The sequence below is a fragment of the Sciurus vulgaris genome (genome assembly GCF_902686455.1).
Source record: "Sciurus vulgaris genome assembly, chromosome: 10".
Taxonomy (NCBI): Eukaryota; Metazoa; Chordata; class Mammalia; order Rodentia; family Sciuridae; genus Sciurus; species Sciurus vulgaris.
Window position 1 is genome coordinate 71,857,195 of NC_136470.1, and position 19,841 is coordinate 71,877,035.

Consider the following 19,841-nt stretch of genomic DNA (forward strand, 5'->3'; position numbering starts at 1 on the left):
GAATAATACAGAGTAACAACAATTTATATAGCATTTACAATAGAGATGATTTAAAATATATAGAAGATGTGTACAGGTTACATGGAATACTATCCCAATTGAGCATCTGATAATTTTGGTATCCATAAGGGTCCTACAACCAATCCCCCAAGGATATGTAAGTGGGGGTCAAGGGGGAGATAGGTAGATATCAAAAACTTAAACATATGAGCTGAAACTATAAAACTCTTGGGAAAAAAAATAAGGGAAGCATCATAATACAGGTTTTGGCAGTGATTTCTTGCATCAGAGGTTTAGACAACAACAATTAAAAAAACAGAACTTCATTGAAATGAAGAACTTTCGTATATCAAGGACACTAATGATAAAGTAAAATGGTGGCTCACAGAATGGCACAAAATAATTGCAAATCATATATCTGATAAAGGACTAATCTACAGGGAACTCCTACAACTCAACTACAAGAAAACCCTAACTTAAAGATGGGCAGACATTTCTGTAAAGAAGATACATAAAAGGTTAATAAACATGTGAAAAGATACTCAAAATCACTTATCATTACAGAAATCAAATCTAAATTACAATGAGATAAAACTTCATACCTATTATCTATTTAAAAAAACAAAAAAATGTTGGTAAGACTGGAGAGACTGGAACCCTGTGTACTACTGTTAAATGGATAAACAAAAAGTGGTACAAACATACCATGGAATATTATTCAGACTTTACAAGGAAGGAAATTCTGACTTACAAGCTATAACATGAATTAACCTTGAAAGTAAAATAAATCAGGCACCAATGGACATTTTATGAACCTAGTACTACCTGGTACTTAGAGAAATCAAACTCAAGAGACAAAATGGTAAACAGCGGTTCAGGTGGAAAGGGAAGGGGGAATTCATGTTTAATGGATATAGTTTCAGTTCTCTAAGATAAAAACCTTCTGAAGATGAACAGTGATGATGATTGCACAACAATATAAATGTTTTTAATGACACGAACTATGTACTAAAATGTGGTTAAAATGATAATTTTTGTGTTTTGCAGATTTTTACATTCAAAACAAATTTTAAAAATTTAAAAATATAGATAAATGAGCCTATACCAAATTTACTAAATTAGAATTTGCTGAGGGGGAGGGCGGTGCATGTGGCTTGGGTATGTTATTTTTATAAAGGTAATTAAATTTGTAAATGATTAAAACTGTTAAAAGCAAATCAGTGCACTCTACAGAGTTCAGGAACCTATGATATATTTGGTGGAGAGGAAAGATGCTTCTATCTCCTTTCATTCTACCTCTGTTCACAAAGAACTGTGAGTTGTGCTTCTGTCCTGCTCTCCAATTCAGTTCTGTTTCTTGGCTAAGGAAGGAGTTGTTAATATGATTGACCAGAACCTGAGATTGGTCATATTTTTTATTTTTATTTTTATTTTTTTTTTCGGTACTGGGGATTAAACCAAGGGCCTCACATAAGCTCTACCACTGAGCTACATTCCAAACCTTAAATTTTATTTTGAGACAGCGTCTTACTAAGTTATCCAGGCTGGCCTTGAACTTGAGATCCTCCTATATCCACCTCCTGAATAGCTGGGAATAAGGCATAAACTGCTGTGCCTGGTTCATTCGTCATATTTTATGAATGGTCAGTCTGATTGTGCTTTAGAAGTTCAGGACCCCTAATTCTAACTTAAAAAAGAAACAGCATTTAAGTCAAATTTGTTTTTTAAAAAATATGCAGCTTTATTGCAGTAAAAATGAATATAATCACTAGCAAATATTGAAAGGGTACAATTTGCTAAGTGTTGACATATGTATGTGTCTGGGAAGCTATCACCATAAGGAGGATAATAAATATTTATCACCACTAAATTTCCTTGTATCCTTTGATATTTCCTTACCCTCACCTTTCCAATCTTCCCATCTCACACAACCATGGACTTACTTTTTGTTACTATAGTTCCTATTTTTAAAAATTATATAAATGGGAATCACACAGCATGCATTCTAACTTGTCTGGCCTCTTTCATTTAGCATAATCATGAATTGTAATGAACAATTCATACCCTTACAATGCTGATTAGTACTCTATTGTATAGAATGCACCACTGTTTATATTCATCTGTTGTTGGCCATTTGGATTGTTTCTGGGTTTTGGTTACAAACATTCATGTGTAATGTATGGACATATTACAATTTTCCTTGGGTAAATATCTAGGACTGGAATGGCCGAATCATGTGGTAGATATGTTTAACTTTTTAAGAAATTACTGAACTATTTTCCAAAGTAGTTTATACCATTTTACATTCCTATGAGCAGTCCATCAATCATCATTCCTCCACATGCTTGCCAACATTTTTGGTGTGTTAAATCTTTTAAATTTTAGTCATTCTAACAGGTGGGAATTATCTTATTGTGCTTTTTATTTTTTTTTTTAATGACTAATGATGCATCTTTTCATTTGCCATCTGTGTATTTTCTTCAGAAGTCTCTGGTGGACTCTTTGGTCTATTTAAAAAATTGGTCATATACTTTCTTATTGTTGTGTTTTGAAAGTTCTTTCACTGTTCTAGATAAAGGACCTTTCTGTATTCTGGATAGGCTTGGCAAAAATATTCTCCCAATCTGTCTTCTTTTTTTATTGTCTTAAGTATCTTCTGAAGAACAGAAGTTTTAAATTTTGATTTAGTCAATTTATCATTTTTTTTTCCTTTTTTGCTTCTGGTATTATATTTAAGAAATCTCTGCCTAACTCAAGGTCACAATTTTTCACCAATGTTTTCTTCTAGAAATTTTGTAGTTTTAAGTTCTGCATTCAGATTTATTATTCATTTTGAGTTAAATTTTGTAAATGATGTGATATATGATTCCAACCAAGTTTAATTTTTTAACATGATATCCAATTGCTTCAGTGTCTCTACTGCATTAACTTTGGAAGAGTGAAAGAGTAAAAAAAGAAGTATCTATGCACTTCTGTCAATAAACTCGTCATATATATGAGTTTATTTCTAGATAAGATTCTCTAACTTCTAGTTCCTGGAGATTAAGATTTAACTTTCTACTTCTAGCAAGTTGAATATACTAACTCAGATAAATGGAATGTTCCTTTTGTGTCTGGATTATTTCACTTAGCATTTTTTCAAGGTTCATCCATGTTGGCTTCTTGTGATTTGAAACTGTCATCATATACCCAAACATTTAAAATTTTTAATTTTCTCTTGATTAAAAATAATCCTTTACCATTAAACTTTGTTCCATTTTATATTTTCATATTTAAAATGTTTCTATATTCAGGCTTTACTTTTTCACTTAATTTGAAAATACATTTACATTTATTGTAATATGGTCATGCTTGAGTCTATCAATTTGATATTTTTCTATTTGTTCCATCACTTTCTTTAATGCTTCCCTTTTTCTGTCTTCTCTTTGATTAATCAAGTATGTTTTATGATTCATTTTAATTTCCTTTATAGGCTAATTAACTATAGCTCTTTTGCTGTTTAATTTTAGTAGTTAATTTAGGATTCATAGTACAACTCTTTAATTTCTCAATCTACCTTTGAGTGATATCATACAACTTTACACATAAAAGCCTTTCAACCACATATATCTATTTCTCCCCTCCTTGTTTTAATGCATTTTGCTTTTAGACCTTCTAGACACTACTATAAATTGCTATAATTTTTGATCAAAACAAAGACCTTACCATAGGGTTGTTAGGTTTGTTTTGACCTTTTCAAAGAGTTTAGAACAGAATTATGTTTTTTTTTTTTTTTTAAATCCTTGGGACAGCAAAAAATGTTATTTGGACTATAAAATAAAATATTCTTTGTTCCCAGAAGTCCTACAAGTCCTTCTCCTTCTTCAGCTTCCTGCACAAAGGGCTAAGACACCAATATCTACCTGAAGCAAAACCACATGTATTTCAACCAAAAGAAAAAGAAAAAAAGGTCAGCAAACTAAAACCAATAGCCTTTGCAAATAATGTCTTACTGAAGCACAATCACACTATTCATTTACATATATTCTTTGGCTACTTTAATGCTATCACAGCAGAGATGAATAGCTCCCGTAGAGACTATATGGCCTGCAAAACTAAAAATATTTGCTATGTGGTGCGCATTATAAGAGTCAGTTATGTTTTATAAAAAATTATATGATAAAAGCCTTCTACAAGCAGGTGGCCTTATATCACTGGATAATTAGTTTTATCCAAATTAGTTTTTATCATTTCTGTGTTCCAGTGGTTACACTTAGTCACTAACACATTTGTACTCTGTGTATATATATATTTTTAAGGGGCAGGGATCTTTGGTAGAATGTAAGGGTAAATGACCAAAGTACTAAAATATCACATCAAACCTCTAAAATTAGTTACCTAGAATCTTTAGGTTCCAGAAGTATATGTTTATGTGTGTGGGAAGGAGGAGTGAGAAAGGCAAGGAGAGAGGGAGGGAGGGAAGGAGGTAGGGAGGGAGGGAGAAAAAAAAAAGAGGAGAAAGAACCAAAACACAAATAATATCACAAATCAAAACAAAATTAATGTGAACAGTGTCAAGATAGACTATGAATGGTTGGTTCACATGAGGGAAATAAGAATTCTTGTTGATTGAAATGTATAAACTGTCAAATTTTTCTATAAACTTGAAGACGTGTATAAGCATGAGAGAAGAGAGAAGAAAGTGGTGGAAGTACTTGATTTGCAGTACTGTGTTCACAGAAAGTCAAAGATATGGATCTTTCTGTTGGGGAAAAATTGTTAGCAGTATTATAGTAATAAAATCATAAAAGGCAGATAGTCAAATGCTCTATCTTATCAGCTCCTGGAGGTTCATTAACAGTCTAGCAAATATAAGTTCTCACGTTAGTTTGAGTGTATATATGTAAGAATGAATATTCATTGATAGCTACATATACTCTTATTGGAAGACTGCTGGTGTGATATGAGATATAACTGATTTGAAGCAAAGTACATTTTGCCACTGACTATATAACTCTGTGGCTAAAATATTATATATTATTATAAATAAAATCTTCAAATCCATTAACACTGTGGTTATGTCAATGAATCACCTTATATCGACAAAAATGTACCAATACATACAAAACCTGCTTTATTGGTGAATACCATGCAATGGAATAATTTAACATGGACATTATGGCCTAGAAGCTACGTACTGGATGTCTTCTGATATAATCATCAACTTGTTGCTTCAGTTCAAGTCTGTGTACGTCAGTGAGTTCCTGGAGTCTTTGCCAAGGAGCAAGTTGTTTCTTTCTCTTACGGCACTTTGCTAGGAACTTAAGTACCTGGGGAGAAAAAAGGTTTGTCATTTTTCTCCCCTTATAGTATCTTCTCCCTACAACATAGAGTAATAACACCAATGTAACAATGAGGAGGGGGATAGTTCTGTGAGATAGTAAGGAAGGACAGTGACTTTTTAACCATACAGATGCTCATTGACATATGACAGGGTTATGTCCTAAAAAACTCACTGTTTAAGTTGAAAATACTGTAAGTAAAAAATGCATTAACCTACTGAAAACCATAGTATAATTTCTACTGAATGAATATCACTTTTGCTTTACTATAAGGCAAAGGCCAACCATATTCTGTAGTGCTTTAAAATTTATAAGGCTATATTCAGTTGTTATTTTTGCAGTAAACAATGGAGATAAAAAAGGAAATAAATATTGATTTCTAGTCTTAATTCAAAATCCTTATAAACTACATGATTCTGAGCAAGTGATCTGATCTTATAGGACAGGTTCTATGTCTACAGAAAACATGAACCCTGATTCTGCATGTCCTATAGGATTGTAAACACCAAAGAGATAATATAAAAGAAAACATTTGGTAAATGAGAAAATATTTTAAAATTCTAAGATACGAAGTTGCTGACAAAAGCATTTTCTGAATGTCTTTTGTCATGTTCTTCAGAATGGCCTTCTGGTAAAATAAGTAATTTGTAATAGGGCCGGAGATGTAGCTTAGTGGTACAGCAGTTGCCTAACAAGCATGAGGTCCTGGGTTCAATCCCCAGCACCACAAAACAAAGGATAACAAATCTTGTAACAGGCATGAATTGAGACAAATTTGAAATTATTCTTCGCACCTTTTTTTTTTTAAATTCTTTTCTGTTCTTTGTAGTTTTTATTTTCATCAAAGTTACAAGTTCATACTGTTTAAAAAAGTAGTTATCCAGTCTGTTTCCAGTTTTTTTTTGGACTTGGGATTGAACCAAGGGGCACTTTACACTGAGCTACACCTTCATCCTTTCTTATTTATTTAGTCTTATTTCAAGACAGGATCTCACTAAGCTGCCCAGGCTGACCTCAAACTTGGGATTCTCCTGTCTCAGCCTTCAAGTCACTGGGAATGTAGGTATGCACCACCATGTCCTGCTGCTGTAGGTTTGATATGGCCTGAGAGCTAAAAATGGTTTTGTATATTTTATGGTTAAAAAAATCAAAAAGAAAATATTTTGTGACATGTAAAACTAGGTGAAATTCAAAAATCAGTGTCTGCAAATAGTTTTATTGGAATACAGTTATGCTCATTTGTTTACTATTATCTATGGCTGCCTTTGTACTACAACTGTTGAGTTTAGGAGCTACAACAGACTGCATGTCCAGCAAAGCCTAAAATGTTTTCCTATCTGGCTCTTTCCAGAGAAAGTTTGATGGTATAATTCTATTGTTTAAAGTGTCAGTGTTACACTAATTATTATCCAAACATCTACAGTTCTCTGCCCTACCCTGTTCTCAATCCCAAAGGCAACAATTTTATCAGGTTTTTATTTTGATAGTGATCTCCATCTACTTTTCTGTTTTATTTTTTCAAATATCTGTATCATCTACTGAGATTCTTGAATGTAAAATATGGATTAAAATTTCACTGTTTATACTCTCACATACTTTACATATACCATCCATCCAATATTATTATGTCAAAATTTTAGTTAAATCAGTGTTCAATATTTACACATTATTACTACATAAAAGCTATTTACTTTTTAAAATGTTATTGTATTTACATATTTATTTATTTATTTTTATGTGGTGCTGAAGACCCCCCAGGTTCCAAAGCTATTCACTTTTGAAGCATACATTATGATTATTTTTCCTTTCTTAACACATTTATTTTCTCTGGAATTAAAACTTTTTTTGATTTTGTGCTTCATTTTCTATATAGTTATTACCAATTACATAAACTCTTGCTCTAATTGTCAAGACATTACAACACATCAGGCAATATGCCATATTCAAATTAATTTTTTTCTTTTTTTTAATATATGTATATTTTTTCAGTTGTTGATGGACCTTTATTTTTATTTATTTATATTCAGTGCTGAGAATCAAATGTGTTAGGCGAGTATTCTACCACTGAATCACAACCCCAGTCCCTCAAATTCATTTTCTTGGACACGTACTTTCTGGAGTTTTCTTACTTGAATATCTATGCCTAAGGCATAGCTATTATCCTGTGGTCCCCATTCACCCTGGGTTACTCCCTTTCATCTTTCCCTTGCATTTATCGGATTCCACATTGTCTTCTTTCATGGATTACTCCTTTGTTCCAGAGATTTTATGATGCTTATAAATGTCTTTGGGAAGGCAGGGGCAGTACTATGTGCCTGTAGTTATAAATATTCAGGAGGCTGATGTGGGACGATCACCAGTTTGGGGCCAGTCTAGGTAACTTAGCAAGACCCCATCTCAAAAAATAAAACTAAACTAAAATATCTTTGTCCTACCCTTAATTGATGTTTGGTTAAGTATGTAATATTGAGAATTCCATTTGATCCCAGTATATTTCTGGGTAATGTGAAACAAATGTGAGTTTTTGTCATTGTCTTAGATATTTAGTTGGTCCTTTTAGTTTAAAGGTCATAAAATTCAGTTTGTGAAATCTTAAGTGATTTGGTTTCTTCTCCTGTTTTTTCTCGGCATTGTACATCCTGGATTGATAATCTTTTTGTCTCACCTTGCTAAGGCGTTTCCTTAACTTTTGCCTTGGGTCTTTTATGGCTTTCGACATTTCTGTCAAGAATTATCTTCTTCTTTAAAAAATATTTTTAGTTGTAGATGGGCACAGTACCTTTATTTTATTTGTTTATTTATTTTTATGTGGTGCTGAGGATCAAACCCAGTGCCTCACACCTGCCAGACAAGTGCTCTACCACTGACCTACAAACCCAGCCCCTAATTATCTTCTTTTATCTGAAAAAATAATATGTGAAGATAAATTTTATTTTAGAATTCCTGCAATGTCTCTTTCTACCAAATAGCATTACTCAATTTGTTTTGGCCATGGCTTTTCCTCAGATATTCAGCAACACTTACCTTTTCAGCTGATATTTAAGGGTGGGCGCTAAAGAGCTATTTTGAAATTCTGAGCAGCTGGGTAGGAATTATCTGCCGTATACTTCAATATAGGGTTAATGAACCATATTGTTTTACTGGGGTATTTCAATGTGAACACACTTATGACTTTTCCCTTCGGCTGTTCAGATTTCCCAGAGAAAATGCTTCCAATCTACCATCTACAGGATATAAGCCTGGCTGACAGTACTCTGAGAACTGAGAAGAAAAAAAACAATGGAGGTCTTGATGTAAGTATATAAAATGTCTTTGTACCCCTGTTTTTAGTATGGTGCTAGAGCCTTTACTGTTCTTGTGCACCCTGCCACCCTTTCCTTTCCTTCTATTCTTCCCTTTCCTTTTCATTTTTGCCTCTTTCATCTGTTTTCTACCCCATGCTTTTGGTACCACCCTGGGCTTATGATGTAATCGTGGGAACTTCTCTCTACTTCTAGATCAGAAAAGCTTCCTTTTCTCTCTCAACTCTTTTCTTTAATCTTTGTCATTTCAATACTCTTTGATGTTTTATTTATCTCCCAGAGTTTATTTGCTTAATTGCCATTGGTTTGTTTCACTAAATCCTTTTATGCTTTGTCATGATGCACATGTATGATAATGTTATAGTATTTTTCTGCTAAGTATGTAGCAATTGATAGGCCATTATTCTGGCTCTAGGGATCAGGATACATCACCTTTCTCAGCTTTTTAATTTCAAGAGATGAAAGCAAGAGAAAAGCATCCTAGAGCATTCAAAAGGAAAAGGCAGCTAACTCTTCAAATTTAATTCCAGCACTGTAATCCTACTGAAACTTATCTATGTGAGTAAGGCTGTGGAATTTGAAACTGGCCAGTTTTCATAGTGTTCCATCAATTTTTAATACTGGATAAGCAATGTCTCTTTTTGTATAATGTAAGCAAAGAAGAGAAGGGGGATAACTGTTCTGCCCTTTCTTTTCCTGCCCAAGACGCTAATAACCAGTCTCCTCCTGAAGGACAAGTTGATTGAAAGGATAAACTTATTCCCTTCTATTACTTTCAAGGAAGCTGATGAATTGTCTCCCTTTCTTACTTTCCAAGGTCAATAGTGGTGCAAAAGAAATATAATGCAAGTCACACATGTAATTTTAAATTTCCTAGTAGTAACCTAGTATAAACAGGTGAGATAATACTTTATGTATAGTAAATCTTAAAAAAATTATGAGAATATACACAAAATATTAGCATTTCAACATGTAACCAACATAAAAAAGGATTAATGAAATACTTTACTCTCTTCATATCAAGTTTTCAAAATATCTGGTGTGTATGTTACACTTAGAGCACGTTGTAATTTGGCCTAGTTATACAGTAAGTGCTCCACAGCCACGTGTACTTAATAGCTATTGAAGTGGATAATACAGGTCTTAGGAAATGAGGCTTTAAAACTACAGCAAAATGTATCCTTTACTGACCACTGCCCTAATATTCTCTACTACCCTTTCTTCTCTCTGTACTTTGCCATTTTCTTCCTTTGAAGCTAATCTTAGCATTGGGGATGTGGCTCAGTAATAAGAGCGTTTACCTAGCAAAGGTTCAATTCCCAGCACCCCCCACCCCCACATGCAAACAAAAACAAAAACAAATACAAAACGAAAAACTCAATCTTCTTATTTCCTTTTCCAGTTTGTTAGCTTTGCTTTGACTTCACTGTTATGTTGGTAGTGAGATGCAAAGACTATAGACATGATTTTAACCCATCCCTTTTTGTTCTTATTCAGCAGAGACTCATATTTCTTTATTCTGTTGGGCAGACATGAGGCAAATATGACTAATCTTTTCCTTCAGATGCCATGGAAAGTATGAAAACCAAAACAAGTTGACCTTCACAAATTTCAGATACACTCCCATGATGACCACTGCTCTCTAGGGAATGATTAACAAACTGGTGTTATCTCAGAGGGCCTCTTTATGAAGTTCTGGGCTCCACATTCCCTTGAATGTGTATCTGTTTTCCTAAACAAATCTGTCAGTGTCTCTGAAAACAAAACAAAACAGAACAAAAAACAAAGTACTGGGTTCACTTAAATCAGGTAAGGTAGTAAGTCAACCTCATAAGGGCCCAGTTAATTCTCTGGCAGGGAAGACTTTAAAAGGAGATAGCCCTTAAGTAAAAGTATTATAAAGAAGCAAAAGGTTCTTCCAAACGTCTCCAACCTTGGCTATCAATGGGTTAATCCTGAGACATTCTTGTTTAGCAGGGAGTAAATATCAGGAGTGTGTGTGATTTAGTGATAGTGTAGGAGTATATGTTATATTTATAACCTGAGATCCCCAAAAGAGCCTATAGGAGGAGGAGGAGAAAAGTATTTCTTCCTACTTCTCCAGTACAACTTACTCTACTGTGCTTCTGGATAGTTTTAAAATATCTTCATAAAATGTTAATCCACAAAAAATGTTCAATATCTATCATAGTAAAAAACTGAAAATTGATTTTAAAATTCAACAATTAAGGATTGTTAAATTAAATGTTTTAAGACCTGAAATCCTAATATGAAGTTCAACTCTGTATAAGAGAACACATGGCTATTAGAAAAATGGATTATTAAATGAAAAAAAGAAAAAAAACACAGCCTTATGTTATGCTTTTCCAAGGAAATAAAACATTCTGTTCTAGAAAATTTTCAGTAAAAATATCATTTAAGAACACCATTCTATGATTCAAGGGTTCTAGTGACATAGTTATACCTAATACATCATCTGTACATTTAAATGAGTCACATCTGATAATGATGTACTTGCACAGAACTTTTCAACTTAGAGAATACATCTGACCTATATAACAACCAAGTGGAAAAGGTAAGATAAAAATATGGGTTCATGCAACATGCACATGCTGAGAGCTGACAAGAATAAAGAAGAGTTCCTTATCCTCAAGGAACTTGCAGTCCAAGGAAGAAAGAAAATACATTAACAAGAGCATCACTGCAGTATGGTATGGTTCCAATGGTTCTAAGGCAGTATTAAGGACTGAATGTCTAAATGAGTTTGGCCACAGGCAAAGAGGTTCTTATTTTATAAAGGCAGAAACAGGCTCAGGAAAGCTGAGTAACCTGATGAACATTTTAAAGGAGGTAAATAGAAGAGTCAGGTGTGAACACATTTTTGCCTTCTTATTCAGAGCTGCTTTTACTACATCACTCACTGCTCTTTGAAGTGTGACAGCTGCTTTATATTCTGTAAGAGATGGCCTCTGTTGGTAAAATTTTTTCCTTTCTCTGTACCCTCTCCAGTGTTTCTGGATAATTAGTGCTGATTTCTCTTCCATTTCCCGATTGTATTTCTCCAACTGACCTAAAAAGATGACAGATGCTATTACAACATACTTACTGCTATTTTTTTTTTTAAGTTTTGGAATTAGGACAGTGGTAATAACAATTTTACAGTCCTCTTTTAAGAATATTATCCAAATTGGAGGATATCATGCTAAGTGAGATAAGCCAATCTCAAAAAACTAAAGGACGAATGATCTTGCTGATAAGCGGATGAGGACATATAATGGGGGGTAAGAGGGGTTAGCGTTAGGGTTAGGGTTAGGTTTAGGGTTAGGGATAAGGAGGGTGGTAAGAATGGAGGAAGGAAGGACTGTATAGAGGGAAAAGAGTGGTGGGAGGGGTGGGGGAAAGGGGAAAAATAACAGAATGAATCAAACAACATTGCCCTATGTAAATTTATGATTTTTAATAAAAAAATGGAAAAAAAGGGAAAAAAATATTATTCACCAATTTTCCCAATTCTATTATTTTACATAGTTTTCAGAATATAGAAATGAAAACTTTCTCAGCTTATACAGCTTCTTTAGAGAAAGGACACAATATTTTTTGTGGCAGGGTAATAACAAAAGGGTTGAAAATTTAATGGTAAGAACATTAAAAAAATAATCATCAGTACATGGTTAGGAAATCACTTGGTACTATCAGATGGAAAAGGCAAAATATGTCTATGGTTGATTATCTGCTTTACTTTGTGTGATTCCAAATTTCCAATTGGTTTACACAGATTACTTTTTTTTTTTTTTAACTTTCTGGGAGTTGGTAAGCATACAGCCAAGGGTTCATAGTAGCAAAGTGACAGAAAAAAGCAATAGAAGGTAGTGTTGGTGGTAATAAAAAGGGAGTATATTTGGTCAGGTGTGGTGGTGCACACCTGTAATCCTGGTGGCTTGGGAGCCTAAGGCAGGAGGATGGTAAGTTCGAAGCCAGCCTCAGCAATGGCAAGGCGCTAAGCAACTAGGTGAGATCCTATCTCTAAATAAAATACAAAATAGGGCTGGAGAGTGTGGCTCAGTGGTTGAGTGCCCCCAACTTCAATTCCTGGTACCAAAAAAAAAAAAAAAAAAAAAAGGAGTATATTTGAAAGACTGTATAAAAAGGTGATAGGATTTAATGACTCGTAAAATGTGGAGGTGAGAAAAGGATGGAACTCTAGGATGTCTCAGATAGGAAATGAAGTAGATTGTTGGCACCATCACTGAAATGGAGAATCAAGGAAAAGGAAATCTGGGAGGCAGTATAAATGGCATCAGTTTTGGGGATGCCTATGGATAAATAAGAAAAGCTATCCAATAGGTAGCTTGCTACAGAGCTGTGTTGTCTCAAATAGAAGACATTAGACATAAGTATTTACCTAGGTTAAAATAAAATAAAAATTAAAAATGAGGTCCTTGAAAGCATTAGATACATTTCAAATACTCAACATCTCCTCTGGTCATTAGCTACTGTTTTAGATGGTGCAGACATATAACCATTTATTTATTTAACACATTCTACTGGAACAGTACTGCTTTAGAACTTAGGGCAGAGGGTGAGCCCTAATATGAGTGCCAAACATTCAACTGAGAGTTGAAGCTATAGTTATGGATGGGACACACTAGGCAGAGCAACAAGAGAATAAGTGGGTAAGGCTGGAACTCTGGATACTATCTACATTTAAGGGAAAATAAGAGAAATAAGGTGCTAGTGAAGAATCCTGGGAATGAATGAGTAATAAAAAAAGGAAAAATGAGAAAAAAAATCTTGTACCCAACAGCCTCCCAGATCACACTTACACTAATTTCAGCTTAATTTCTCAAAGGTGGCAACAAAATAACACAAGGTGTGTACTAGAGAATGAGTAAAGTTCTAATGGCACAATGTAGCAATATTCTAACTCCTTACTTAAGTTCAACAAGTTTATGTTTTTCTTTAAATATAAATTTTTATATTTCACTAATTTATCTGAAAGATTAAAAAAAAAAACTAGGGGGGCATTGCTCATCATCAACCAGAAAAAATTCAACTTTTTTTAACTCAAGAGATTTAGTAAGGTTTATGTGAAAAAAACACAGCAAAGATATAGATATAAAAAAGAAATCAGGTGAGCTAATTAAAAGATACTCTAAACATTCTTAGATTTATGAAGTTGATAATGTCACTCACCTGGATGAACTATTTCAAGCATACTCAGTTGTAATTCTCGAGAAAGTCTCATGGCTCTATGTCTTTGAAGCTGCAATTGTAATCTGAGATCCTCTTCCTCCTTCTGCCTATTTAGTTTCAACAGTGTCTTTGTTCGTTTAGATCTGTGATAGAAAAAGTAAGTGCCTTACATGCAATTTATAAATCATATGTCTATTCAAGAAAGGTATGAAATGCTTCCTAAGTAATCAAATAAAAGCAGACGAAGTTTCTTAAGGAAAATCCTTAGTGTTGTTAGGGTATGATGATTATACTGTCATGTGCTTCTGCTGTACTTTCCTGGAGAAATATTTGGATACACTCATCAAAAGTATGAAGAAGGGGGTGATCCAAGATGGCGGACTAGAGGGTGACGGCATCTCCAGTCGCTCCAGAATCCAGGATTCAAGAAGGGGAGGCACTGAGAGACTCGGACTAAAATAGAACCACGGGGTGAATCTCCCTCACCAGGTGAAGCTCAGCTGGGCGGCAGGCCGGGATTTGGGTGCTTATTAGAGTAGGGCAGGGTAGATAGAGTCTCCTCCAGGCAGCTCTGAGCACTCTGGCATGGGCTCCTCCCACAGGGCCAGATTCTCCAGCTTCACAGAGCAGGCCGCCCAGTGAGAGCCTTTCTGCACAGAACCAGCGCGCAGCCAGCTCCAGCTCGCCCGCAGGTTACTTCAGAGACCAGGACAGGGCAGCCAGGGACTTCCCCAAGCAGCCCAGCTCCCTCCGGCGGGAAGCGCCTTTCTAGGCTAGCTTCTCGGAGCAGACAGCCCAGTGAGAGCCTTTCTACACAGAGCCAGCCACAAGTCCCCAAGCCAGCGGAGACCTCCGACCCGCAAGCAGCCTCTGGGACCAGGGTAGGGCAGCCAGAGACCTCTCCAGGTCTCTCTCCCTGGAACCAGTAGCGGGCTAGGGGCAGCGTTCTTCGGAAGCACTGCATTATCAAGTTACTCTAAGACTTCAGGCTACTGAAGGCTGGGAGGTGATACACTGGAAATCTACAGGGACACTATAAGCCAATAGAAGAAATCTGCAACATCACAGAGTCCCACTGACATCTGACCAATATGAGAAAACAAGGGAAGAAAATGTCCCAAACAAACCTAGATACTATATCAATAAAACCCAATTACAGCACAGCAGAAGAAACGTCAGAAACGGAGTTCAGAATGTACATAATTAGAACATCAGGGAAGCAAACGAGGAGATGAAAGAGCAAATGCAGGCATTAAATGATTGCACCAATCAACAATTAAAAGAGCAAAAATGGGAAGCAAGAGATCATTTCAATAAAGAGTTAGAGATACTGAAAAACAAAACAAAACAGAAATCCTTGAAATGAAGGAAACAATAAACCAAGTTAAAAACTCCATAGAAAGCATAACCAATAGGATAGAACACCTAGAAGACAGAACCTCAGATATTGAAGACAAAATATTTAATCTTGAAAACAAAGTTGACCAAACAGAAAAGATGGTAAGAAATCATGAACAGAATCTACAAGAATTATGGGATATCATGAAAAGGCCAAATTTAAGAATTATTGGGACTGAGGAAGGCTTAGAGAAACAAACCAAAGGAATGAACAATCTATTCAATGAAATAATATCAGAAAATTTCCCAAATCTGAAGAATGAAATGGAAAACCAAGTACAAGAGGCTTATAGGACACCACATACACAAAATTACAACAGACCCACACCAAGGCACATTATTATGAAAATACCTAACACACAAAATAAAGACAGAATTTTAAAGGCCGGGAGAGAAAAGAATCACATTACATTCAGGGGGAAACCAATAAGAATATCAGCAGATTTTTCAGTCCAGACCCTAAAAGCTAGAAGGGCCTGGAACAACATTTACCAAGCCCTGAAAGAAAACGGATGCCAACCCAGAATATACCCAGCAAAACTTACTTTCAGATTTGACAATGAGATAAGATCCTTCCATGATAAACAAAAGCTAAAGGAATTTACAAAAAGAAAACCAGAATTACAGAACATTCTCACCTAAATATTCCATGAGGAAGAGATGAAAAACAACAATGCAAATCAGCAACGGGAGAAACTAGCCTAAAGGAATAGCCAAATAAAGGGGAAACCAAATCATGTCAAAAAACAAAAATGAGTCAAATGACTGGGAATACAAATCATATCACAATAATAACCCTGAATGTTAATGGCCTGAACTCATCAATCAAAAGACATAGACTGGCAGATTGGATTAAAAAGAAAAAATCCAACAATATGCTGCCTACAAGAGACTCATTTCATAGAAAGAGATACCCATAGACTAAAGGTGAAAGGATGGGAAAAAACATACCATGCACACGGACACAGCAAAAAAGCTGGAGTATCCATCCTCATTTCAGATAATGTGGACTTCAAGCCAAAAGTAGTCAGAAGGGACAAAGAAGGACATTTCATGCTGCTTAAGGGAAGCATAAATCAGGAAGACATAACAATCATAAATATCTATGCCCTGAACATTGGCTCATCCATGTACGTCAAACAAATCCTTCTCAATTCCAGAAATCAAATAGACCACAACACAAGAATACTAGGCGATTTTAACACACCCCTCTCACCGCTGGATAGATCGTCCAAACAAAAATTGAATAAAGAAACCATAGATCTCAATAACACAATCAACAATTTAGACTTAACTGACTTATATAGAATATACCATCCAACAAAGAACGAATACACTTTCTTCTCAGCAGCACGCGGATCCTTCTCTCAAATAGACCATGTTTTATGCCACAAAGCTCCTGTTAGCAAATACAAGAAGATAGAGATACTACCTTGTACTCTATCAGATCATAATGGACTGAAATTAGAAATAAATGACAGAATAAAAAACAGAAACTTCTCCAATACTTGGAGTTTAAATAATACACTATTATATGATGAATGGATAACAGAAGACATCAGGAGGGAAATAAAAAAATTTTTAGAAGTAAACGAGAACAAAGACACATCATATCAAAATCTCTAGGACACTATGAAAGCAGTACTGAGAGGAAGATTTATTTCATGGGGTGCATTCAACAAAAGAAGTAGAAATCAACAAATAAACGACCTAACACTACAGCTCAAAGCCCTAGAAAAAGAAAAGCAAACCTACACCAAAAGACGTAGAAGACAGGAAATAGTTAAAATCAGAGCCGAAATCAACGAAAATGAAACAAAAGAAATAATCAGAAAAATTAACAAAATAAATAGTTGGTTCTTTAAAAAAATAAACAAAATTGATAAACCCTTAGCCACACTAACAAAGAGAAAGAGGGAGAAAACTCAAATTACTAAAATTCCGAATGAACAAGGAAATATCACAATAGACACGAGTGAAATACAAAACTTAATTAGAAGCTATTTTGAAAATCTATACTCCAACAAAACAGAAAACCTCAAAGACATCAACAAGTTTCTAGAGACATATGAATTACCTAAACTGAAAGAGGAGGACATACACAACTTAAATAAATCAGTTTCAAGCAATGAAATTGAAGAGGTCATCAAAAGCCTACCAACAAAGAAAAGTCTGGGACCAGATGGGTTCTCAGCCGAGTTCTACAAAACCTTTAAAGAAGAGCTCATTTCAATACTCCTCAAAGTATTCCATGAAATAGAAGAGGAGGGAACCCTCCCAAACTCATTCTATGAAGCCAATATCACCCTAATACCTAAACCAGACAGAGACACATCGAGGAAAGAAAATTTCAGACCAATATCCTCAATGAACATCAACAAAATTTTAGCAAATCGCATACAAAAATAGATTAAAAAGATAGTGCACCAGGATCAAGTGGGTTTTATCCCAGGGATGCAAGGTTGGTTCAACATCAGGAAATCAATAAACGTAATTCACCATATTAATAGACTTAAAGTCAAGAATCACAAGATTATTTCAATAGATGCAGAAAAAGCATTTGATAAAATACAGCACCCCTTCATGCTCAAAACACTAGAAAAAATTGGGATAGTGGGAACATTCCTTAACATTGTAAAGGCCATTTATGCTAAGCCCACGGCTAATATCATTCTAAATGGTGAAAAACTGAAAGCATTCCCGCTAAAAACTGGAACAAGGCAGGGATGCCCTCTTTCACCACCTCTATTCAACATCATTCTTGAGACTCTAGCCAGACCAATTAGACAAACCAAAGAAATTAAAGGGATACGAATTGGAAAAGAAGAACTCAAACTATTCCTGTTCGCTGATGACATAATTATATATTTAGAGGAACCTGGAAATTCCACCAGAAAACTCTTAGAACTCATAAATGAAATCAGTAAAGTAGCAGGTTACAAGATCAATGCTCATAAATCCAATGCATTTTTATACATGTGATGAATCTTCAGCAAGAGAAATTAGGAAAACTACCCCATTCACAATAGCATCAAAAAAAATAAAATACTTGGGAATCAATCTCACAAAAGAGGTGAAAGACCTCTACAATGAGAACTACAGAACACTAAGGAAGGAAATTAAAGAAAACCTTAGAAGATGGAAAGATCTCCCATGTTCTTGGATAGGCAGAATTAATACTGTCATAATGGCCATACTACCAAAAGTGCTATATAGATTCAATGCAATTCCAATTAAAATCCCAATGATGTACCTTACAGAAATAGAGCAAGCAATTATGAAATTCGTCTGGAAGAATAAGAAACCCAGAATAGCTAAAGCAATCCTCAGTAGAAAGAGCGAAGCAGGGGGTATCGCAATACCAGATCTTCAACTCTGTTAGAAAGCAATAGTAACAAAAACGGCATGGTATTGGTACCAAAATAGACAGGTAGATCAATGGTACAGAATAGAGGACACGGACACAAACCCAAATAAATACAATTTTCTCATACTAGACAAAGGGGCCAAAAATATGCAATGGAGAAAAGATAGCCTCTTCAACAAATGGTGCTGGGAAAACTGGAAATCCATATGCAACAGAATGAAACTAAATCCCTATCTCTCACCCTGCACAAAACTCAACTCAAAATGGATCAAGGACCTGGGAATCAGACCAGAGACCCTGCATCTTATAGAAGAAAAAGTCGGTCCAAACCTTCAACTTGTTGGCTTAGGACCAGACTTCCTTAACAGGACTCCCATAGCACAAGAAATAAAAGCTAGAATCAACAACTGGGATAGATTCAAACTAAAAAGCTTTCTCTCAGCAGAGGAAACTATCAGTAATGTGAAGAGAGAGCCTACAGAGTGGGAGAATATCTTTGCCACTCATATTTCAGATAGAGCGCTAATTTCCAGAATCTATGAAGAACTCAAAAAACTCTACACCAAGAATACAAATCATCCAATCAACAAATGGGCTAAGGAAATGAACAGACACTTCACAGAAGAAGATGTACAAGCAATCAACAGATATATGAAAAAATGTTCAACATCTCTAGTAATAGGAGAAATGCAAATCAAAACTACCCTAAGATTTCATCTCACTCCAATTAGAATGGCGATTATCGAACACAAGCAACAATAGGTGTTGGCGAGGATGTAGGAAAAAAGGAACACTCATACATTGCTGGTGGGATTGCAAATTAGTGCAGCCACTCTGGAAAGCAGTATGGAGATTCCTGAGAAAGCTTGGAATGGAACCACCATTTGACCCAGCTATCCCACTCCTTGGCCTATACCCAAAGGACTTAAAATCAGCATACTACAGAGATACAGCCACATCAATGTTCATAGCTGCTCAATTCACCATAGCCAGATTGTGGAACCAACCTAGATGCCCTTCAGTTGATGAATGGATAAAGAAACCATGGCATATATATAGAATGGAATATTACTCCACCATGAAGAATGATAAAATTATGGCATTTGCAGGCAAATGGATGAAATTGGAGGATATCATGCTAAGTGAGATAAGCCAATCTCAAAAAACTAAAGGACGAATGATCTCGCTGATAAGCGGATGAGGACATACGGGGGTAGGGGGTAGGAGGGGTTAGCGTTAGGGTTAGGGTTAGGTTTAGGG

At 35.2% G+C, this 19,841-nt stretch overlaps 1 protein-coding gene across 5 annotated transcripts in view; it reads right to left on the reverse strand.

Annotated features, from left to right (window-relative positions):
* The window catches only part of IQCB1 (IQ motif containing B1), a 59,178-nt gene that overhangs the window by 2,113 nt on the left and 37,224 nt on the right, over positions 1-19,841 (reverse strand). For all 5 annotated transcript variants that reach the window (XM_079155306.1, XM_079155305.1, XM_079155308.1 and 2 more), the window contains 3 exons: positions 13,817-13,959; positions 11,545-11,693; positions 5,178-5,309 (listed from right to left, as the gene is read on the reverse strand). In XM_079155306.1, the coding sequence (XP_079011432.1) occupies positions 5,178-5,309; positions 11,545-11,693; positions 13,817-13,959 (424 nt within the window). The remainder of the gene's footprint in view (positions 1-5,177; positions 5,310-11,544; positions 11,694-13,816; positions 13,960-19,841) is intronic.